The sequence below is a fragment of the Pelodiscus sinensis genome, chromosome 3 (assembly GCF_049634645.1).
Source record: "Pelodiscus sinensis isolate JC-2024 chromosome 3, ASM4963464v1, whole genome shotgun sequence".
Classification (NCBI taxonomy): Eukaryota; Metazoa; Chordata; order Testudines; family Trionychidae; genus Pelodiscus; species Pelodiscus sinensis.
This window is the reverse complement of record NC_134713.1, coordinates 86,553,226-86,575,490: the sequence shown is the minus strand read 5'-3', so window position 1 is coordinate 86,575,490 and position 22,265 is coordinate 86,553,226. Positions and strand designations below refer to the sequence as shown.

General features: G+C 40.4%; 1 protein-coding gene and 1 long non-coding RNA gene across 10 annotated transcripts in view; one reads left to right on the top strand and one right to left on the bottom strand.

The window, feature by feature from the left end:
- The window catches only part of TBC1D32 (TBC1 domain family member 32), a 205,113-nt gene that overhangs the window by 116,386 nt on the left and 66,462 nt on the right, over window positions 1–22,265 (top strand). For all 9 annotated transcript variants that reach the window (XR_012902655.1, XR_012902654.1, XM_014577943.3 and 6 more), the window contains 2 exons: window positions 9,738–9,863; window positions 15,517–15,600. Coding sequence is in view for 7 of the 9 variants with exons in the window: in XM_014577943.3 (XP_014433429.2) it covers window positions 9,738–9,863; window positions 15,517–15,600 (210 nt within the window). In the remaining 2 variants the exon portion in view is untranslated. The remainder of the gene's footprint in view (window positions 1–9,737; window positions 9,864–15,516; window positions 15,601–22,265) is intronic.
- On the bottom strand, window positions 15,487–19,734 carry LOC142827872 (uncharacterized). The gene is made up of 3 exons (XR_012902656.1): window positions 19,629–19,734; window positions 18,559–18,633; window positions 15,487–15,621 (listed from the first exon to the last, which is right to left on the bottom strand). It is a non-coding gene; the product is annotated as an uncharacterized LOC142827872 (long non-coding RNA).

Below are 22,265 nucleotides of genomic sequence, written 5' to 3'. Positions count from 1 at the left end.
ACCTCCCTCACTGTAACTTGAGACCATTGCTCCTTGTTCTGCTGTCCGTCACTACTGAGAGCAACCTCTCTCCAGCCTCCTTGGAAGCTCCCAACACAAAGTTGAAGGCTGCTATCAAATGCTATCAGCCTTCTCTTCTCTTCTGCAAACTAAACAATCCCAGTGCATCCACATCCTTTCTATGGGGGTGGGGGGGAGCAGAACTGGACACAATACTCTAGATGTGGCCTCACCAGAGCCGAATAAAGGGGAATAATCACTTCTCTAGATCTGCTGGCAGTGCTCCTCCTAATGCAACTTAATATGACATTTGCCTCCTTGGTTACAAGGGCACACTGTTCACTCATATCCAGCTTCTCATCCACTGTAATGCTCATGTCCTTTTCTGCAGAACTGCTACTTAGCCATTTGATCCCCAGCTTGTAACAATGCTTAAGATTATTCTGTCCCAAGTGCAGGACTCTAGACTTGTCCTTGTTGAACCTTACAGATTTCTTTTGTCCCAATCCTCTAATCTGTCTGTCACTCTGGACCTGTCCTCCAGTACACCTACCTTTCCCCCTAGCTTAGTGTCATCCACAAATTTGCAGAGGGTGCAATCCATCCCCTCATCCAGGTCATTAATAAAGATGTTGAACAAAACCGGCCCTAGAACTGATACTTGGGGCACTCTGCTAGAAACTGACCACCAACCTGACATCAAGCCGTTGATCACTACCCGTTGGGCCCAACAGTCTAGCCATCTTTCTATCCATCTTACAATCCATTTATCCAATCCATACTTCCTTAAGTTTCTGGCAAGAATATTGTGGGAGACCGTATCAAAAGCTTTGCTAAAGTGAAGGTATATCATATTCACTAACTTTCCCTTCTCCACAAGGCCAGTTACCTCATCATAGAAGCTAATCAGATTGGTCAGGCAAAACTTGCCATTTTGACTGTTCCTGATCACTTTTCCCTCTTCCAAGTGCTTCATAAGAACAGACGTGCTGGGTCAGACCAAAGGTCCATCTAGCCTAGTAGCCATCTGCCGACAGTGGCCAGCCCCAGGTGCCCCAGAGAGGGTGAACCGAAGACAATGATCAAGCGATTTGTCTCCTGCCATCCTTCTCCAGCCTCTGACAAACAGAGGCCAGGGACACCATTTCTATCCCCTGGCTAATAGCCTTTTATGGACCTAACCTCCATGAAATTATCTAGCTTCTCTTTAAACTCTGTTATAGTCCTAGCCTTCACAGCCTCCTCTAGCAAGGAGTTCCACAGGTTGACTACATACTGTGTGAAGAAGAACTTCCTTTTATTAGTTTTAAACCTGCTACCCATTAACTTCATTTGGTGTCCTCTAGTTCTTCTATTATGGGAACTAATCAATAACTTTTCTTTATTTGCCCTCTCCACACCACTCATGATTTTATACACCTCTATCATATCCCCCCTGAAAAGTCCCAGTCGTTTTAACCTCTCTTCATATGGGACCCGTTCCAAACCCCTAATCATTTTCATTGCCCTTTCCTGAACCCTTTCCAAGGCCAAAATATCTTTTTTGAGTTGAGGAGACCACATCTGTACACAGTATTCAAGATGTGGGCGTACCATAGTTTTATACAGGGGCAATAAGATACTCTGTGACTTATTTTCTATCCCTTTCTTAATAATTCCTAGCATCCTATTTGCGTTTTTGACCGCTGCTGCACACTGTGTGGAAGTTTTCAGAGGACTATCCACGATAACTCCAAGATCTCTTTCCTGATTTGTCATAGCCAAATTAGCCCCCATCATACTGTACGTATAGTTGGGGTTATTTTTTCCAATGTGCATTACTTTACACTTATCCACATTAAATTTCATTTGCCATTTTGTTGCCCAATCACTCAGTTTGGTGAGATCTTTTTGGAGTCCCTCACAGTCTGCTTCTGTCTTGACTATCCTAAACAGTTTGGTATCATCTGCAAACTTTATCAACTCACTGCTTACCCCTTTCTCCCGATCATTTATGAATAAATTGAAAAGGATTGGTCCCAGGACTGACCCTTGGGGGACACCACTAGTTACCCCTCTCCATTCTGAAAATTTACCATTTATTCCTACCCTTTGTTTCCTGTCTTTTAACCAGTTCTCAATCCAAGAAAGGACCTTCCCTCTTATCCTATGGCAATGTAATTTACACAAGAGCCTTTGGTGAGGGATCTTGTCAAAGGCTTTCTGAAAATCTAAGTATACTATATCTACTGGATCCCCCTTGTCTGCATGTTTGTTAACCCCTTCAAAGAACTCTAATAGATTAGTAAGACATGATTTCCCTTTACAGAAACCATGTTGATTTTTGTCCAACGAATTATGTTCTTCTATGTGCCTGACAATTTTATTCTTTACTATTGTTCTGACTAATTTGCCCAGTACTGAAGTTAGACTTACTGGTCTGTAATTGCCAGGAGTGCCTCTAGAGTCCTTTTTAAATATTGGTGTCAAGTTAGCTACCTTCCAGTCATTAGGTACGGAAGCCGATTTAAAGGATAGGTTACAAACCACAGATAATAGTTCAGCAGTTTCCCATGTGAGTTCTTTTAGAACCATGGGATGAATGCCATCCGGTCCCGGAGATTTGTTAACATTAAGTTTTTCTATTTGTTCCAAAACCTCCTTTAATGACACTTCAATCTGGGACAGTTCCTCAGATTCATCACCCACAAAGGACGGTGCAGATTTGGGAATCTCCCTAACATCCTCAGCTGTGAAGACTGAAGCAAAGAAATCATTTAGTTTCTCCGCAATGGCTTTATCGTCCTTGATTGCTCCTTTTATGTCTCGATCATCTAGGGGACCCACAGGTTTTTTTGCAGGCTTCCTGCTTCTAATGTACTTAAAAAACATTTTGTTATTTCTTTTTGAGTTTTTGGCTAGCTGTTCCTCAAAATCTTTTTTTTTGCTTTTTTTATTACATTTTTACACTTGATTTGACAGTGTTTATGTTCCTTTCTATTTATCTCACTAGGATTGGACTTCCACTTCTTAAAAGATGCCTTTTTGTCCCTTATTGCTTCTTTTACATGGTAGTTAAGCCACGGTGACTCTTTTTAGGTCTCTTGCTATGATTTTTAATTTGGGGTATACATTTAAGTTGGGCCTCTATTATGGTGTCTTTAAAAAGCTTTACAATGGATTCCTTGAGGATCTCCTCCATGATTTTTCCGGGGACTGAAATAAGGCTGACTGGTCCTCATCTCGCTACATTGGTGGACACAGCCCCATAATATGTTACAAGAGATACCCTTGCAGGAACCTTCTCCCACTGTTACCATTACGACAAACATGTCTTTCATGTTGGACCCCGTACGGTGCAAGGCAAGTGCTCCTACAATGAACAAATGCTCCACATGATCCTGCTCGATCTCAGGGTAGTCCGTTATGCATGCTGTCATTTTTTCCTGCACATAGCACAAAGAATGATCAATATCATGACAGACAACACAGCATGCATGTACTATATCAATCTGCAGGGTGGAGCCCAGTCCACCTCCCTCTGTACAGAAACATTAAGACTAGGAAATCAGTGCATTATGCACCATATCACCCCTTTGCCACGTACCTAGCAGGTTCACTCAGTGTGATGGCGGACAACCTCAGCTGCATTTTTTCAGACCAACATGAGTGGGAACTAGATTCTCAAGCCCTGCGGGCGGTCTTTCGCAAATGGGGACAACCAGACATAAACCTTTTCGCAACCAGGTCCATTCGAAAGTGACTCTATTTTGCTCCAGACCAGCCTTTGGCAAGGAGTCTCTAGGAGACGTTTTTCTCTTGAAGTGGGACACACCTCTCCCATATGCGTTCTCACTGCGTCCTCTCATTCACAGAATAATAATGAAAATCAGACAAGACCGAACATGGGAAATTCTCATTGAACCAGCATGATTGAGACAAACCTGGTTCCCTTACCTGCACAGGTTAGTGACAGAGAATCCTCACACCTTTCTTCCACAACGTGACCTCCTTATTCAACACCTTGGCAGAATTCTCCATCCCAATCCAGAGAGATTTCACCTGAAGGTTTGGCTCCTTCATGGCTCCAGGATGCCGAAACTATATGCTCAGAGTAAAAACAAAACAAATCAAAAAACAAAAAACCTTCATCAATATTATAGGAGAATCCACCAGAAGAACTTATATATAAATGAACATGGTTCTCCCAATGGGTAAAACAGAACCATGGTATACCACCCAACACCACATTCATTCCGATCATATTAGACTACCTGTTGGAGCCAAGGGAAATAGGGCGCTCTTTTAACACAATAAAGGTTCACACAGTAGCTATAGCAGCCTTCTACAAAACCAATGATGGCACTTCAATTTTTCCTACCCCGTCACCAAATGTTTCCTTATGTGTCTCCAGAACACTTTCCTTTCAGTATGACCACCAGCCCCTATTTGGGACTCTAATCATGTCCTGAAGAGCTTAACTAAACCTACCTTCTAACCAGTAGCCACATGTTCCTGGCTACATCTCTCTGAGGGTGCCCTTTTTTGTAGCCATAACCTCCAGTAGGAGAGACAGTGACTTAGTTGCATTAACGGCTGACCCACTATATGCGATATTCACCAAGGTCAGAGTAACCCTTTGGCTCCATCCCAAATTCCTCCAGAAGGTCTCATACCCTTTCCATATCAATGACTCCATACACCTACCCATGTTCTGTCCCAAACTGCACACCAGTCCATCAAAGGCAGCATTACATACCTTGGGTGGCCGCAGATCACTCGCCTTCTATCTCGATCAAACGAGACCCAGGAGAAAGTCAACAAGATTCTTCTTGCCATTCACAGAGCAGTTCAATGGTCAAGCCATCTCCTTTCAGAGACATCCAAATAGATCTCTTCTTGCATTCACATGTGCTATACCTCTCATAACAAGCAGCCGCCAAGCATCACCACAGTTTATTCCACCATAGCGGTGGCTTCTATCTCAGCCTTCCTTAACGAGGCAGCAACTTGGTCATTCAACCACAGCTTTTCCAAATGCTACACTCTTACCTCAGCTATTGCGCCAGCAAAATCAGTCGGACAAGCGGTGCTGTCCTCAATTTCAGGGGCAAGGCATGGAGCACCCATGGAGACATCATTTGAAGAAGAAAAGAGAATTACTCACCTTGTGCAGTAACAAGATGTGTGTCTCCTTGGGTGCTCCACTACCCTCCCTTCTTCCCCTACTTTGGTGCCTCTTTGGGGCCTAGAACCAGGGTAGAGAAGGAATGGAGGTGTCACACATGCCTAACGGACACCAGTGGCATGAGTAGACACTACTGTGCATGTGCAGTGCGCAAGGGCACTGCTAGAAGAATCTCTGGTCATGGCCTGAGGACACACCAGCACCCAGAGTGGAGCATCCATGGGGGGACACATCTCAAAGAACCCCTGTTATTTCACAGGGTGAGTAACTCTCTTTTCTGTGCTGTTCTGAAATTGTCTTAAGCCATAGCCTTTGCAGCATATTACAGCAAAGAGGGAAAAAACCCTAAGAATCTATATATACAAGACCTTACTACTACATATATGTTGTCCTGTGTTGCATTACATATTCAGGCTCTCACAACCAACTATTAAAGTCAGTGCATATTTTTTGGGAAGACATTGAGTGAAGATTTAATTATTTGGAGATAATAAGGGAGTTTCCTTATTTAATTAATTTAGAAGAATTATAAATTCTAATATTTAAGTGGTTTACTGTAATCAGCCTTATTGAATTATTTTGAATTGGTTAAATAAATACTAGTGATAGGGATCAATTAATAATGAGTAAACTGTTAAAAGTGCCGAGCCTGGCTTAAAATAAATTATGTGCAGTACAATAATTCTGTGAAAACCAAAAAGTAAATATTTTTTGCTTATTTCAGAGCAGTAAGGTTTCAAGAGGCATTTGTGTTGTAGAATAACCATGTTGTATTTACAAAACTGAATATTAAGATATTATTAAGAAGTAAAACATAAGAAAATTTGTAGTCATCATCTTGGTAAAAGAAAAAAGATAACTTGTTGATTCCACAAGATAAATCACTTGTACTTGTCTGACTTTATCTCTGAAGGGTTACTTTTAAAACCTTGAAAGGAAATAATCAAAACCCTGATCCTTTATTAAGATCTTTCCAGGCTCCGATGCATTCCTGAAAGAAGCCGAATACCCTTCAGCAGGGGTCAACACATACGTGCCTTGTGCTTATTTATTGGCATGATCAAGAATTTAATTAGCCTCAAATAACTTTGGTAACATTGGTGATAGATCTGACTGGAAAACACAGTTTCACAACTTTGAAAATTTTAGATTGAAAAAGAAATTGTCACAAATCAGAAATAATAATTAAAAAAACACTTTCCAGTTTAATTCACGTGGAGTCTGGGGAATTGGTTATCCAGGCAGCTAGGAAGCTCAGGGAGCCAGCTGCCCATGGATTCAGGCAGCCTGGGGAGCCAGCACCCCAGGGAGGAGGCCTCCTAGAGGTTGGGGATCCCATAGAGCCAGGCATCCTACCTGGGAGCTGCTAAGGATCCCAACAATCCATAACTGAGGTATCTCAAAGAAGATGAGAGCAGCCCAGCCCATTAGTCTGCAAGTTAGGTAGCCAGAGAGATGGGCAGCACAGCAAGCCATGAGCAGAGCAAGGAAACAAAATGGGCTGGCAGAGCACTAGATAATCAGGTATGTTGTTCTACCATGAAACTTTTAACCACTGGTAGTCAGTAATTTTTCTGTAACATTACTTATATTTGAAATGGCAACCCCTTTAAACACCTGTAAACAGCTGCTATAGCATCTCAATTTATAATTCAATTTCTTAAACAGATTGTGCTTGTGGGAAGAAATCATCCCCTCTTTGATTTTATTCAGGCATATGTATCCATTTTTTTTAAATTTCTGCTTTTCATAAATTACCAAATTTGCTCTGTTGTCATCTGTCAAACTGCTTTTCTAGAGTATATCACTTTGCCTAAATCCCAAGAAATAATTTATGTTTCATGGTCTAAAGTATTTCAGAGGATATAATATTTAAAGACAAAAAGAGTCATAGAATTTTGAGTATAGGGACTGCACTGTAGATGGCTAACCTTTACATAGTTTCTGCTTTAAATAGTTCATGTTTTTTAAGCCTGTTAGAATTGATTACGAGTGACATATGGAAGTGCTGTTAGTTAGAGCTAGTGTATTATGAAAAAAAGTGGCAAAACAGACATATTTTACCACAATCTTTTGTAGAAAGTAAAGAGAAGGAGAATTTTATAGTTGAGAGAATCTAATCATAGAGGACAATTAATTTTTTGTGAAGATGCAAATTATAAGTTTTAGTTTCAGTGTGACTCTCTATTGTATAGTAGAGAGAGGGAAATTGACTTTAATAACAAGCCAAGAGGAATAGTAAAGAACAGTCTTTGAAGCTGCCTTTCTTGATATTAAGAACAATTTTTACATTAATATCAGTGTACTATTATACAGATTTTTAATGCCAAAATTAACTCATAATGAAAGCTGATACCTGGTTATAATTATAGTTAGCCTATATCAATAATCTATCAAAAGCCTATGTTAAATGTACATTAAGTTGCAAATCATGCACTCAAAAATTAGGAATGTGAGAATTAAGATTACTTCCAGCATCTGAGAGCAGCCTTTGCAGGGAAAGTTGTGCAGCCCTGGACTGGAGCATGCTCAGGACATATAGAATGTTCAGATACTTTAGCTGCCAAACTGTAAAAAGTCTTGATTGATGATGTGCAAACTGCAGTTTTCCAAAAGTTCATAACTTGGCAAAATTTGCTCATACAGGCAGTCCCCGAGTTATGCGGATCCGACTTATGTCGGATCCGCAGTTATGAACGGGGCTTTCTCTCCCCGGAGGACGGGAGCAGCGGGACGCCCGTATGCGCGGCGGTCCGCCGCCCCCGTCCTCCGGGGCAAGAAAAGCTGCTCCCCGTCTCCCTGTCCCCCTGCGGGCGTGCTCCGCGGCTTTGCTCCCCGTCTCCCGACCAGCAGACCAGGGAGACGGGGAGCAAAGCTGTGGAGCATGCCCGCAGCGGGACAGCCCAAGCGCGCCTGGGCTGTCTCGCTGCGGGCGTGCTCCAAGGCTTTGCTCCCCGTCTCCCAGGTCAGCAGACCAGGGAGATGGAGCAAAGCCGTGGAGGACTTGGCTGGTCCCGCCACCCCCGTCTCCGCGTGCTCTGCAGCTTTGCTCCGCGTCTCCCAGGTCAGCAGACAAGGTAGATGGAGCAAAGCCGTGGAGGACTTGGGCGGTCCCGCCACCCCCGTCTCCCAGGTCTGCTGGGGGGAGTGCAGCTAGTGCCCCCCCCCAGCAGACCAGGCTTTTCTTGCCTACCCTTGGGGTAGAGCAGCTGGGGGCTGCTGGGTTGGTCCCGCACCGCCGCTCCGGACCAACTCGGCAGCACCCCAGCTGCTCTGCCCCAGACGTCCTGATTCAGCCGCTGCTGGTCAGTTTCAGCAGCGGCTGAATCAGGACGCCTGGGGCAGAGCAGCTGGGGTGCTGCTGGGTTGCTCCAGTAGCGCCGAGGAGCCGCGCTACTGGAGCAACCCAGCAGCACGCCAGCTGCTCTGCCCCAGGCGTTCCCAAGTCAGCCACTGCTGAAACTGACCAGCGGCTGGCTACAGGAAGCCCGAGGCAGAGTTGCTCTGCCCCAGGCTTCCTGGAATCAGCCGCTGATCAGTTTCAGCAGCAGCTGACTTGGGGACGCCTGGGTTTCTTAAGTTGAATCTGTATGTAAGTCAGAACTGGCGTCCAGATTCAGCCACGGTTGAAACTGATCAGTTTCAGCAGCGGCTGACGCCAGTTCCGACTTACATACAGATTCAACTTAAGAACAAACCTACAGTCTCTATCTTGTAAGTAACCCAGGGACTACCTGTATTTTCATGGCACTAACCAAATGCATCAGCACAACCCTTCCTGCCAGGTTTCAAGCCCTGTTGCCAAAGCACAGGTATGTTGGATCTTCCCTATGAAATGGATGTAATTTTTTTAATGTGGGGAACAATAACATATTTTTGTCTCAGTCTTATTCTTGGAAATTTTTGGATTTTGGAGTTGGCAATGCTGATGTATATTAGAATAGCTATTCAGTTTCTGTTTTATGGGTAGGGCTTTCACACCTACTGGACTACACATACCTAACTGGTAGCATTTTAATATTGGGAAGGGAATAGAGGTCATGCACTCATAACTAATCAGAAATATACAAAGTGGAGCCACATGGAGCAGTTTTGAATGCTAGTATGAAAGTAGTTCCCCATTCTAAGTAGGAGATGGTGTGGGAATTCTGGAGGTGAGACATGATCCAGAGTCTCTCAGCAGATGTGGTAGGTACAAAGTCCTGAGATAAAGCACAAAAATGCCCGTTTCCTATATCTACAGTTGGATTGGTTACTTCCCTCGTCTGACGGTGAACAGCCAAGGTGGGATATTTGTGATGATTGTTTATGGAGCGATGAAAAATTCTTTTTTCATGAACTCATTCCAGAGCTGCTCAAACACTGACTAATATCATAGTACAGGGATTGGCTGAGTTTCCTGTTCCTCTCTAAACAGAACTAGTACCTGTATTCTCTCTCTGTGAAGTTAAGGAACAGTAACCCTCTGGCCTATCTGTAGTTTATAGTTTTTAACTGTTTGTTTTAAATTTTTTCCTATAATAAAGCTAAGATTTGAATTATAGAAAAACATATTTCATTTTTATTTTAGATGGTGATCTCAACAAGCTGTTAGCATTCTTAAAAAATCCAGATAAACAGTTAGTGTGGATTGAAAACTGTAGAAGACAGTTTTGCAAAATCATAAAAGCCAAGCCTGATGTCATCAGTGGAATCAGTGAGTATATATATTTTTCCCATTAGGCATTGGTTCTCCGCTATTTTTCACATTTTCAATGAAAGCGGCATTTGATTTTACTGTATCTAGTTATGTATTGACTCTGGGTATTTCTTTTCTTGCTATCAGGAAGTTCAGTAAATTACTGTTTCCCAAGGTTCAGCCAGTACATTTTAGAAAAGATCCAAATAGATGGGAAAAGTTTCATTCCTTTTAACAACAATATTTAGGACGTACAGTGATTGATGTTTCACTTGTGATCTCAGTTTATTGTTGTCCTATGTTAATAGTGAGAGATAAAGGCTACCACCTCAATGTAGAACATCAGGGAAAGATGTTGCAGCACTGGATATACTGTTGGTTTAATGCACTCGGTAGCATTTCTGATAGAGAGGCAGCAGCGTGTGGGGTGGGGGGACAGGCGTGAGCCAGTACATGTGAAAAATGGCTTTCAAGCTGACTCCCTGCTCATACTGGCTACTGTGGAGCCACCAGCCCCCCACACTGCTGCCTCCTAATTAGAGACATGGGGGGCAGGCAGCAGACAGGAGCCAGTGCTCCTGCCTGCCTCTCCACCAGCAATTACACATTTACACAAATACCCAATAGTTAACATCTTTAATTTGCAGTAGATTTTTAGGAATTGATGTGTTATAAGTCCTTCCATTCCCCACTCTTAAGTCATGCAAAAAAAAAAAAAAAAACCCAAACAACAATTTGCACAAATGGAAGTCAGCCACGGGGAAAAAAAATCCCTGCTTTAAGTTTTTTCGCTTTAAGTCCAAGTTTTTTGGAACGTATCTTGGACTTATGGAGAGGGCAGCCTGTACTTCCGAAACCAGACAGTGAGTGCCAACAGAAAGTAGCTTCAGCGTATGTAGCTAAAGTAAACTTTTAGGGGTTAAAGCACACCTACTACAGCAACTTAATATCATTTTATTTATATGTACTCTGTAAAAAAATGTCTTGTCCTATGAAAGCACTCAATGTACTTCATAACCAATTTTGTTTCAGTACACTCCACTTATGTATCTTATTCTCTCCCTACCTTGATTGAGTTTTCACAGGCCCCTGCTGGTCACTTAAAGGCATACTTACCAATTGCTGAAATACATTTTCTTTCTGAATTTGAAAAAAAAACTTCTTAGCAGTTGAACTGTCAACTTCTGCCATTAACTTAAGCACTGAACTGGAGTATTTGGGTGAAGCATATGGGTGCCTTCCATTAAAAAAAGATCAAATTTAAAATATTCTGTATTGACTTTAAATTTTGCAATATTTTAATCTTTTGATTTTAATTCTCTTTATTATTCAAGCATGAGAAGTTTTATTGATCTGAATGTGACTTGTCATATACTAAATGTACTTTTGCAAGTGAATTGTGAGTTTTCCCAAGAGAATCTCTTTAATTTCCATGTCTTAGTCGAAGCAGTAATTTTTCTTGTTTTATTTATGTTATGCTAATTGTGTCCGCAGTCATACAAAGGATTGAGTACAACAGTAGGGTTACTCTTAGAATGTCAAGTTAAACATATGCATATATTTTTTCAAGATTGAGTTCCATGCTGCTACATAAATATTAATATGTTAATCTGTACTGGAGGATTTACTTGTTTCCAAGAAGAGGAAGAAGAAAGCTTTTACAAATGTCCAATTTCAAAGGCAAATGCTGCATCACAAAGTGGCTGAACTGTGGCAACAACAGAAGGAACTTTTATGTGCTTGTTCTGAAAAATATATTGAGTAAGCAACACTTTGACAAAGATCACCATCCTCAGGGATCCAAACTCCTATGCTCGTGACTAAAAAATATTGCAGTTTCTAAATTGATTTTTTTCAGGTGCCCACAAAATGAACATAGAGGTTGTGCTTTAATGAGTCCCGTAGAATAAATATGTTTGTGCTATCTAAATTTATTTTTATAGAGGAATGATTTCAGGAAAAAAGAATGGTATTAAATCTATCCAACCATCCTATTCAGACAGAAAAGAACCCAATTTCTGTGCAGTCTCTAATGCTTTGAGGTTGCAAGAGACGGATCTTTCTCAATAAAAATTTAATGTTTCTTAGCGTGCACTTGGTGTTACAACAATTGTCAGTTGCTACACCAACAGCCATTGCATACTCTCCTTGTTACTACTGAAGCAAAATCAATAGTTGTATAATTACAGTTTTTGTAGACTTCTTTTGATCTGATTCCTAAGCATTAAAGTTCTATATTAGTCTGTTTCCCCCAGTGGGGAAAACTCTGGCTCACAGAATAGTAATCTTCCAGCAACTTCTGATAATATTTACAACTGTGGATTGAAGAGACATAGATTTCCATATGTAAAAATAGAACAGCCTTGAAAATCTTTCTTAGTGGAATTTTTCTTCCTTAATTAAGGCATTTTAATAGACTGCACGTGTAAAACTATGATTCCTGTGACTCTTTTGGACAATTAAACCAGCAATGTGTATAATTTAGTGACAACAGATGAGGTTAAACATTAGCTGAAGGAACTGTAAAAATTATTGCTTTTATGCATTGTTAAGAACAACAATTAGGAGTGGTGAGGGGATATTGTAAATTGAGGGGGCGATCAGAGCCTTTTTAAATCTGAATTGTCTTGGTGATAACACCTGATTTGGGGTCATGTTACATTTGGGTCCTTGTTACATTTTCACTGTTGCTTTCTTTAGTTCTTAATCTATGTAATTATTCCCTACATGGGATACTCCCACAGAAGAGATGGGAATGTGATGTACTTTTCCCAGCTACAAAAGTAAAAAATGATGCAACCTTCCCAAACCTACAGGTAATTTTAAGATTGAGATGAGTTTATGTGACTGCAGTGGTTCTCAGTCCTTTAGCACTTTTTAAGGGCACATTCTACATGATCAAGAAAAGCAGGATAAGCTAATGCTGACAGAGTCAGCACTAAATTATTGTCTACTATCCTACAAGAGTACATCTAGACTGCTTTCATCTTCCGAAAGAGGCGATGCAAATGAAGTACTGATTATTAGCATATTCTCACGCTTCATTTGCATTTCCTTTTCCGACCCTTTTTGCAGAAGAGGATTTTTCTCCAAAACTGCAGTCTACACACGGCTTTTTCATGAAAAAAACCCTTTTTTCAAAAGAACCTATTAACATCATTTTTGAGGAATATGGGTTCTTGCGAAAAAGCCACACCTAGACTGCGTTTTTTGGTGGAAAAACCTCTTCCTCAAAAAGGGTCAGAAGAGGATATGCAAATGAAGCATGAGAATATGTTAATCAGCACTTCATTTGCATTTCCTCTTTTGGAAGAGGAAAGCAGTCTAGATATACCCCAAGAGAGGAAGGTACAGTTTTGTAGGCAATGTCACATTCTGTAATGAAATCCCGACTAGTAAGAAATTGTCACTTCTTACCTTGTAATTAATTCTGAGAGCTTCACAATGTGTTGCTACCGTAGCTCTCTGTCTAGAATGCCCAAAGTCAGCATTCCATGTATTCCATGTTTATGTATTGGGCAGCTTTGGTTTGGATCCTGGAGCCCTCCTGCAATGCTTGACTAACCTTGTCATGGTACAACCAGAGGAATGGGAGGGTTCATTGCTCCTTTGAATAGTAAATATACAAGAATTTGTTACTTTAACTGGAGTTACCAAACAGTTCAATTCAAACACAGTCCTGGATTGGTTTAGATTAAAAAAAGATAAAATTGTCCAGGAGGGCTGTGGACACTCCATCACTGGAGATATTTAAGAGCAGGATAGACAAACTTGTCACGGATGGTCTAGATGAGTACTGCTGTAAGTGCGGGGGACTGGACTTGATGACGTCTTGAGGTTCCTTCCAGTTAAAGTATTCTATGATTCTAAATTCTGTAATCCATCCTTACCATGTACTTTCAGCAACTGACTCCCTGGGCCAGGATTTATCTCCACACATGTCGAAGGGCTGGTACCTTTGTCGTCTTAGGTGAAAGATAAATAATGTGGAGTTTCTTGGCCCCTCTCTTTTTATAGTCCAATAAATCTTTAACATCAATTCTTCTGAAGGACATGTCCAGATAAGATATCCAGCTGTGAATTAAGCTACACAGAGTCTCTTGAACAAAAATTTCTGTTGCTTCTGCCCTTCACGGAGTTGTCTGCTAAAATGCATATTATTGTAGTTCCTGCCTTCTTTGGTGCAAATGAATGAACATTAAACATGTGATTATTAATTTTCTCCCCTGTCATGATAATATACGGTTTTCCTCCACCTTTTTGTTAGCTTAGTAGGTCTCAACACATGATATGTAAATATAGTCTCCTTTCAAAATACCATGGAAGTAACTTCCAGGTGAGGAAATTACATTCTTTTCTCTGAGATAAATTTGTTTAACAGCTTTACCTACTCTAAAGCACATAGTCTTGAACACATGAAGTGACAGCCTAAAAGGGAAATTCATAGTTGTACATGTAATGTTGCTACATACCTTTTACCATAATGTTATTGACCTGCAAGTTATTAATTTTCAAATGATGTATCACAAAACATATTTTATACAGGAGTGCTTAGGGCTACAGATAGTGACAAACTTCCAGCATTCTGCTTGACCGCACAATATAGTCACTGAGGCTATGTCTACGCTACAGAGTGGTTTTGGAAAAACGGCCATTTTTCTGAAAAAACATCACTTGTGTACACACTGCAATCACGTTCTTTCAAAAAAAATCGAAAGAATAGAGGAATTTTTCTGACATTGGTAAACCTCTTTCTACAAGGAAGAAGCCTTTTTCTGAAAGAGTTCTTTCGGAAAAAGGCATGTGTGGACAGGGAAGGAGGGAGCTCTTTCGAAAGAAGAGAAAAATCACAAGTGCCTTGGTGGCAACTCCGTCCATAGTAATCACAGCTTAAATGCAAGACAGTGTCCATTCAGTGTGGATACTATCTTTCGAAAAAACAGATTGCTTTTTCATTCACTTTGGCAGAGTGGACGCTCTCTTTCGAAAGAAGTTTTTTTGGACGATCTCTTCCGGAAAAACTTCTCCTGAAAGAAGTCTGCAGTCTAGATGTAGCCTGAGTGGAATACAATACCCATGGGAGCTTTTATGGAGGAAGCAGATCTTTGAGTAAGACTATAGTAATAATAAATTGGTAGAAGCAGCTCATAAGTCTTAAGATTTGTTCTTGCCCTCTAATATCTAATAATATTTACTGGAAAGCTTGTGATTACTTTTCTATAAATTTGTTGAGAAGGAAGAACAGAACCTTTAAAGTGTTTCAAGTGCATTGCCTCTTGTCTTCTGTCTTCAAGTAGCATTTTTACCCACAGTGGACATCCATATACAAATGTGGTAAGGTATTGTAGCCTAATTAGAGTTAATTTTCTTTATATATTGAAACCATGTAACAAATTCTGAAGTAATCCTTGGAGGATCTAGAGATAATAAATAATTCTCTTTCAGTTAACACCAAATAGATTCTCAGTGAAGCTATTAAAAATTTAATTTGAATCAGGAAAGTTATGAATACAGAAGCACAGTATTTTGATTTCCTTTTCATACAAATGTGCATAAACATGAAGGAGTTCAAATTGCTTTAGTTGTCCACGTGTTGTAATTTCGTTGGGTAATGTAAGTCCACATTCCATTCATTGTCGCTAATGTTTTAATGGGTTTTTGCTTATTACAGTTTTGGCAGAAATAATTGAAAAGTTTGTGTTGCATCTTTCTGAAAACCCATCAGAATGTTACTTCAGCACTGGAGAATATGAAGGTAAGTTTACAGGCACTTCATCTTTGAATATAAACGAAAAAATAATATATCCATAGATTTTTTGATTAAAAAGTAGCTACACATCTTTTTTTTTTATTTAACTGTTCATCTATTCACTATTCAAATCATAGTAAACATTTAGTGTCCTTTGGAAGATAACCTGTTTTGGGAAGCACAGTATGACTAAATGTCAATGGAATTTTGAGTATTCTTATAGCTACAGTACACACCGAGAGATATGGAATAAATGATGGTGGCATAAAGATTTTATGGATTCTTGTTTGAGTAATACTATCATCCCAAATAACTGCCAATTGCCCTTATGAATTGCCCTTATGAATTGTTTATAAATTGCACATTTAACCAACAACTATTTTAGAAATGTCTTAAATAGTTTAATTGCAAGTGATGGCTGTTTTTTTAATGCTACTTATTGTAAATCCATGTACATGTGTCAGGGAAACAAAAATACAGGTAACAGATTTTTTTTAAACTCTCAGAATAACCCAGATTAATTTTCCCATACATTAAAATGCCAAGACTTTGTAATTCAACTTTCTCTGTACTAGAAGGAAATATATTGTGTCTGATTGGAAATTTGGTATTCTTTTATTTTTGAATGGTCTTGAGCTCCTATTTCTACCTATATACATCAGAAGGTCTCTTACCTTAAATATGTTTCTTGTGCAATGTTGTCCTCCTTAGACCTCAGTACAAGATCATAGAACTGAGTGTAGGCAGAGTATTTTTTGTAAGTGGTTTGTTTTTGTTTAATTGAAGCTCTTGGAAAATATTCAGAAGTAATAAATGTTTGAATTAATATTGATGCATGTAGATTAGTAATCACAGTGCAGGTGAGTAAGTAAAAAATACAGAATAAAATCACCTGACTGCAGAGTAACAGCATTTTTATCACTACAAAATATGTAGTAGAGCATAAGGCTTAATTGAGAAATGGTTAGGGGGAAAAAGGCATTTTTAAACAGATTTTGCCAAGTTATCAAAATCTAAATATATTGCAAACATTGTTTGATTTTTGCTTAAATTCTGACAGAATCCAGGCAGACTACCTGGGAGCATGGGCTCTCAGGGCATCTGGGTAGAGAACAGTTTCTCAAAGAATTTTGAAAATTTTGGTTTTACTCCAAATCAGAACAAAGCCAAATGTAAAGATCTTTAAATCCTCCATGAAATAGAATGACCATTTTCTATCCTCACTCTATTTATTATTTTTGAGTTTAGGATAGTTATTCATGAATAAGTTTTATGAGGTAACATTTTCAAAAGCACCTGTGTTCTATGGAAAAATAATGGAGACTTAGGTACTTCTGAAAATGTTATCATAAGGTCAAATCGATGTGAGTAAAGGAATAGATACTCGGGCTACATCTAGATTACATCCCTCTGTCGACAGAGGGATGTAAATGAGGCACTTCGAAAGTGCAAATGAAGCGGGGATTTAAATATCCTGCACTTCATTTGCATAATTATATTACAGCGCTCATTCGAACAAGCACCATTTCGAAAGTAAAACCATGGTCTGGACGTGGTTCTTTCAAAAACAGCAGGCTTTTTCGAAAGATTTTTTGTGGTTCATGGGATCTTTCAAAAAAGCCTGCTGTTTTTGAAAGAACCACGTCTAGACCACAGTTTTACTTTCGAAATGGCGCTTGTTCGAATGAGCGCCGTAACACAATTATGCAAATGAAGTGCAGGATATTTAAATCTCCGCTTCATTTGCACTTTCGAAGTTCCTCATTTACATCCCTCTGTCAACAGAGGGATGTAATCTAGATGTAGCCTTAGTGTACATTTTCCTTAGCTCAAATTGGCCCCAAATCTCTTTGTATATCGTATCATCATGCATTTTGTATATACTATTTTTGCTATAGAAGTTGTTTTAGGTTTTTTTCAGATTTTTAAAACACATAATTGAGATTATTTCTTTATACTCTGCTTGTAAAGCTACATAATTTATTTACCATATATTGAACTGTGCTGGGCTCAGAGTCTGAGGAAAATAGAAACTAATGCATGTAAAATATTTCTAAAATCATGATTTTAGTTCTGTGTCTTATGATCTTTCAGAACTAAACAAGTGTTATCATCTGTTGGAAAGATGGGATTCAGCCCAGTTTCTAGTGGTTTCTAGATAGGACACAAGGTATCAGATTTAAGGTTGTGACATTTGTATGTTGAGAAAATCTGGCCCATGTCTTAATGGGTATGATTACTCTGCAATTAAAAACCTGTGACTGGGCCATGGCAGCTGACTTGAGCTCCTGGGAACTTGGGTTAAGGGGCTATTAAATTCTGGTGTAGATGTTTAGGTTCAGCCAGGACCCTGGGCTCTGTCATCCTGCAAGATGGGAAGGTCCCAGCTTCTGCTGCAGCCTGAACCCAAATATCTACAACACAGTGAAACAGCCCCTTAGCCTGATTCCTGGAACCTGAGTCAGCTGGTACGGACCCGTCATGGCTTTTTAAATGGAGTGTATATAGACTCTTGCCTCCTCAGGCCTTGGGCTATGGTAAGGGGAGAGGATTTTTCCACATTTTTGAAAAGAAAGAAGAAATATTTCCTTGATGGATTGATTTTCATTTTTAACTTTCAGGCTTTAAAAACTGTTCATTCAGGAGTTTGGAATGTTAGAATAAATCCAAGGATTAGTAAGCAAGTGATACAGCTTTAAACATGTGAAAAATTGTACACGCCTATCCAATTTATCACTTGTATATTGCCTGTATAAATATATTCTTCAATTCTAACAGCAGCTTTAATGATGTATAGGATTATATAAATACATGTAGAATTAGTGCATAATTTTGTGTTACTTGGAACAGAGATGCCAGGACTACAGAATAATTTAATTATCCACTCAAAACCATATATTTGAGGCTTTATTCTCAAAACCTTAAAATAAAGCTGTGAATGAAAGAGGTTTGGACAATAGTTACCATCTTCCTGCTGAGAGAGAAATCCTTCAAGAAGGCACTGTGTCTTGTCCCTCTGAAGTGTGGGCAGCTGGAAACCTGGATTAGAAAACCAGCCCAATTCTGCTTAATTTTTTGATAAAATGGAGTTTCTTCTAAGCATGTCAAGTACAGCAGAAAGAGCAAATAGGCAAGTGAAACGTTGGGTTACTTGTTAGGCTTAGGAAACACCTGGCTTCAGTATGCAGTAGATCTTATCCCCATTAGCATCCTTACTCAGAACTGAAAAAAGTAAAAACTGGGATACGTGTTCCCACTCTTCTCTTTCAAAGGACTCTGGCATTTGAGCCCCTGACTTAAGAAGGTTTTTCATATGAGAATGACTTCCTCATTGGGACAGATTAAGCACAGTTCTTCTCCCTTTTATTCATATAATGAAGACAGCAATATTAATAAAATTTTACTACCCCTGCATTAAGTACTAAAGCAATTTGTAATACTGTACAACACCAGCCAAAGTTGATCTCTTTGAGAAACATTGCTCTGTCTACTGTGTAGGTATGTTTATGTAAATACATATTGCTCTTTAAAACTCTCCTCCTCAGAGACCCTGCTTACATGTTTACACAAAAAATAAAGATAAGCCCTTGTCCCTTCATATGCTGTGAAATTAGTAGGGCCAGATAGAAAACAAAACTGTTTCTTGAAAATTTTCTAGGTTTAGAACTTGTTTTTATTCCAGTGCTGAATGGTAATCAGGGCCTATGCTTCCCAGCCTAATTTAAATGTTAGACTCCAGCAGCAAAATAATGAAATAAAAATAGAAACCCATGATCATTAGGAAATGAGCTTCTTTATCTGTTAGATATCAAGTCTTTTACTCTCTGATCTGAATATACCTAACCTTTCCAAGATCCCGTCAGGTTGTTTTCTGGAAAGATTTTTAAAGAAAGGAGACAACTGATTTTTGATCAAGACTAATTGTATTGCTTGTCTTACATGATATTGTCTTTCCTTCACTATCTTGTTTATGCAGTCTCAGCCAAGTCTTATAGATACTAATATTTAATATAAAAAAATAGTTTCTTCCCTACCAGTTAGTTCATTCTTAAAGGGTTAGTCCATATTTAAACATTTAAAAATAGATTTTAGGACCACGTCTCTTCTCAAACATCTTTCCCACCTCCAGCTCGGTGTCTAAAGAAGCTCTCAAAGCATCTTCTAGATTGTTGTATGCTTCATCCTCTCTATGACATCATTCTTTGGGATTTTGAGAGTTTCTTTAACAGAGGCTTTAACAGAAGCCAAAGGTTTTATCTTAATAAACTGAAACTGTGATTTAAACAAAAGTAGTTTCAGTACAGTGCATGAATACTTGCTGTTTATCATGTTCCTACAAATAAGAAATTGATTATCTTTTTTTTTTAAATGACAGCTATCTACACTCTTAGGTAGCTGAAATTAGAATAACAATCATCCATCTGTTGTGTACTCTCTCAGGATTTCAATCTATTGTAAATTTGCAAATCTGGAAAAATCAAATTAGTTTGGGTTGTTATCCCTTTAAAGATCAGAGAAGAAAATAACCAATAAATCTTTATGCAGTTGCAATACTTAATTATACACAGCCGTGCAAATCTTAACTGAAGTTAGCTTTCTCTGGAAAATGGACTCTGATTTGTATTCTGATGAGAGCACATACACATAGTATGGGCTTTAAAAGTTAACACATTTTCTCGATTGTTTGCCACTGCTGGTACTTTCCTTTTTGCTTTTATTTTTTCTCTGACTTAAAAAATGATTATTTTAGGGCTAAGCAATGGTTGTGATAGCTAGTAGAGCATGAGCCAGGCAAAGAATGGGAAATTGTGGTGGTGATGGGGGGGGAAGGTATTGCATCTCCAGAAGGGAAGGGAAACCCACTCTTGAAATTACCACTTAAACAAAGATGTATTCTTCTTCGGGTAGTATCCCCATGGGTGCTCCACTCTTGGTGTCAGGCTCGTCCCGGCGCTGCAGGTTGGAGAGTCATCAGCCATGGTTCAGCCGGACCGCGCATGTGTGGCAGCACATGCTATTTGCACCGTTTGTGAGCTTGCGCGCAATCTGGCTCCCGCCAGTTCCTCCTAACCGTTCATGGTCTCAGGCAGAGCAAACCCCTGCTCCTCAGCTGTGACGACAAAAAAAAAAAAAAATCTGTAAAATAGTTGTAATAGTTATCCAGTAGTTCAAGTTTAGTTAGTTAGTTGTTAGTGGGTTAGTTATTTCATGTTGGTTTAAAAAAAAATTCTCTTCAGTTCAATATGCTGGGTTCCCCTGGTTTCAATAAGTGTACGCAGTGCCGTGACGCTATGCCAGCATCTGATGGACACCTGATATGCATTAGGTGCTTGGACGAGGGTCATATACCCCAAAAATACCCACACTTCACCGAGCTCACTGCCCAAGCAAGTCATAACCGTGAGATGCAGTTAAAAATGCTCCTCTTCTGCAAGGCTTTACTTGCTGACGCTGAGCCACCTTAGACCATCAACGTCTGTGGCCCCAACACCGGGCAAAAAGTCACCTCTCCACTCATCTGCTTCACTCAGGAGCATGAGTGACAAGCCAGGTACCTCGTGATCGAGGTTGCCTCGGCATGCTGAATGGCACAAGTCCAGCCGTAGCATTTCAGAGCCGAGCCCTTCCCTGTGCAAGGAGGCGGCTTTGACACCGGCCGTAGCTCTAAGATCTGACTCAGCCCCGGCTCCAGCCAAATGAAAGCCTTTGGCACCGGCGGACATGGTCTCATCAGCACGGCCTGCGGCACTGACACCTGCGCCTCTAGTGACGCCGACAGCACCGGCCCCAACAGCGCCGATGCCAGTGGCTGAGATGGCACCAACAACGCCGGCACCATTCGTGGCTGTGGTGACACCGTCCATGCCAGCACCATCTCTAGCACTGTTGTCAGCACCGTCCCAAAGCGGCTCATCCACGCCAACATCAGCACCGGCAGGGGCTCCTGCACCGACCACATCTCCGCGGAACACGCTTGAGACATCGACTCAAGATGCAACAGACCCTTTTATGAACTGGACCACGGCACCACCGCACTATAGATCCCATTCTGCGGCAAACCAATCACCGATGCAGGGAAAGGCCAAACACAAGTCCTAACAGATCATAACGCCCTCCCCAAGCCCAGAACCAGCGGTCTTCTCGCCCCAGCCACAATCACCAGCCTCTGTCTTTTTGGTACAACTTCAGCAGGAAACTCGTGCCACATCCATATTACACCATCACAGGCATTCACCACGATACTCACCGTCACCTCAATGATACCGCGGGCATTCACGTTCTCCATCGTATAACAGGTCAGATCTCGTTCCCCTACGCCACCTGCACGGTCATCTTGTTTGAGATATCGTTCTGACTCCAGAAGTCGATACTCACCAGATTGTTCCCCCTGGCATTATTACCATGACCGTTACCACTACCAGCATCAATACTCTTCGGGGCACTCTTCCTGCAGATCCCGACGTCATCATCGACAATGCTCCTACAGCAGTTCCAGGGTACCAACGCTACCACACCGTCTGGAGATGATCCTCTTCCTCCTAGGCAACCAGAGCCAGTTCAAGTAACTGCACCTGAGCAAACACAGTCCCAGGCACAATCTCCAATGGATCAGTCATCTTCCTCACCAGACAATGTAGTCTTCCCTGGTGATTCTTTTCCCACAGACGACA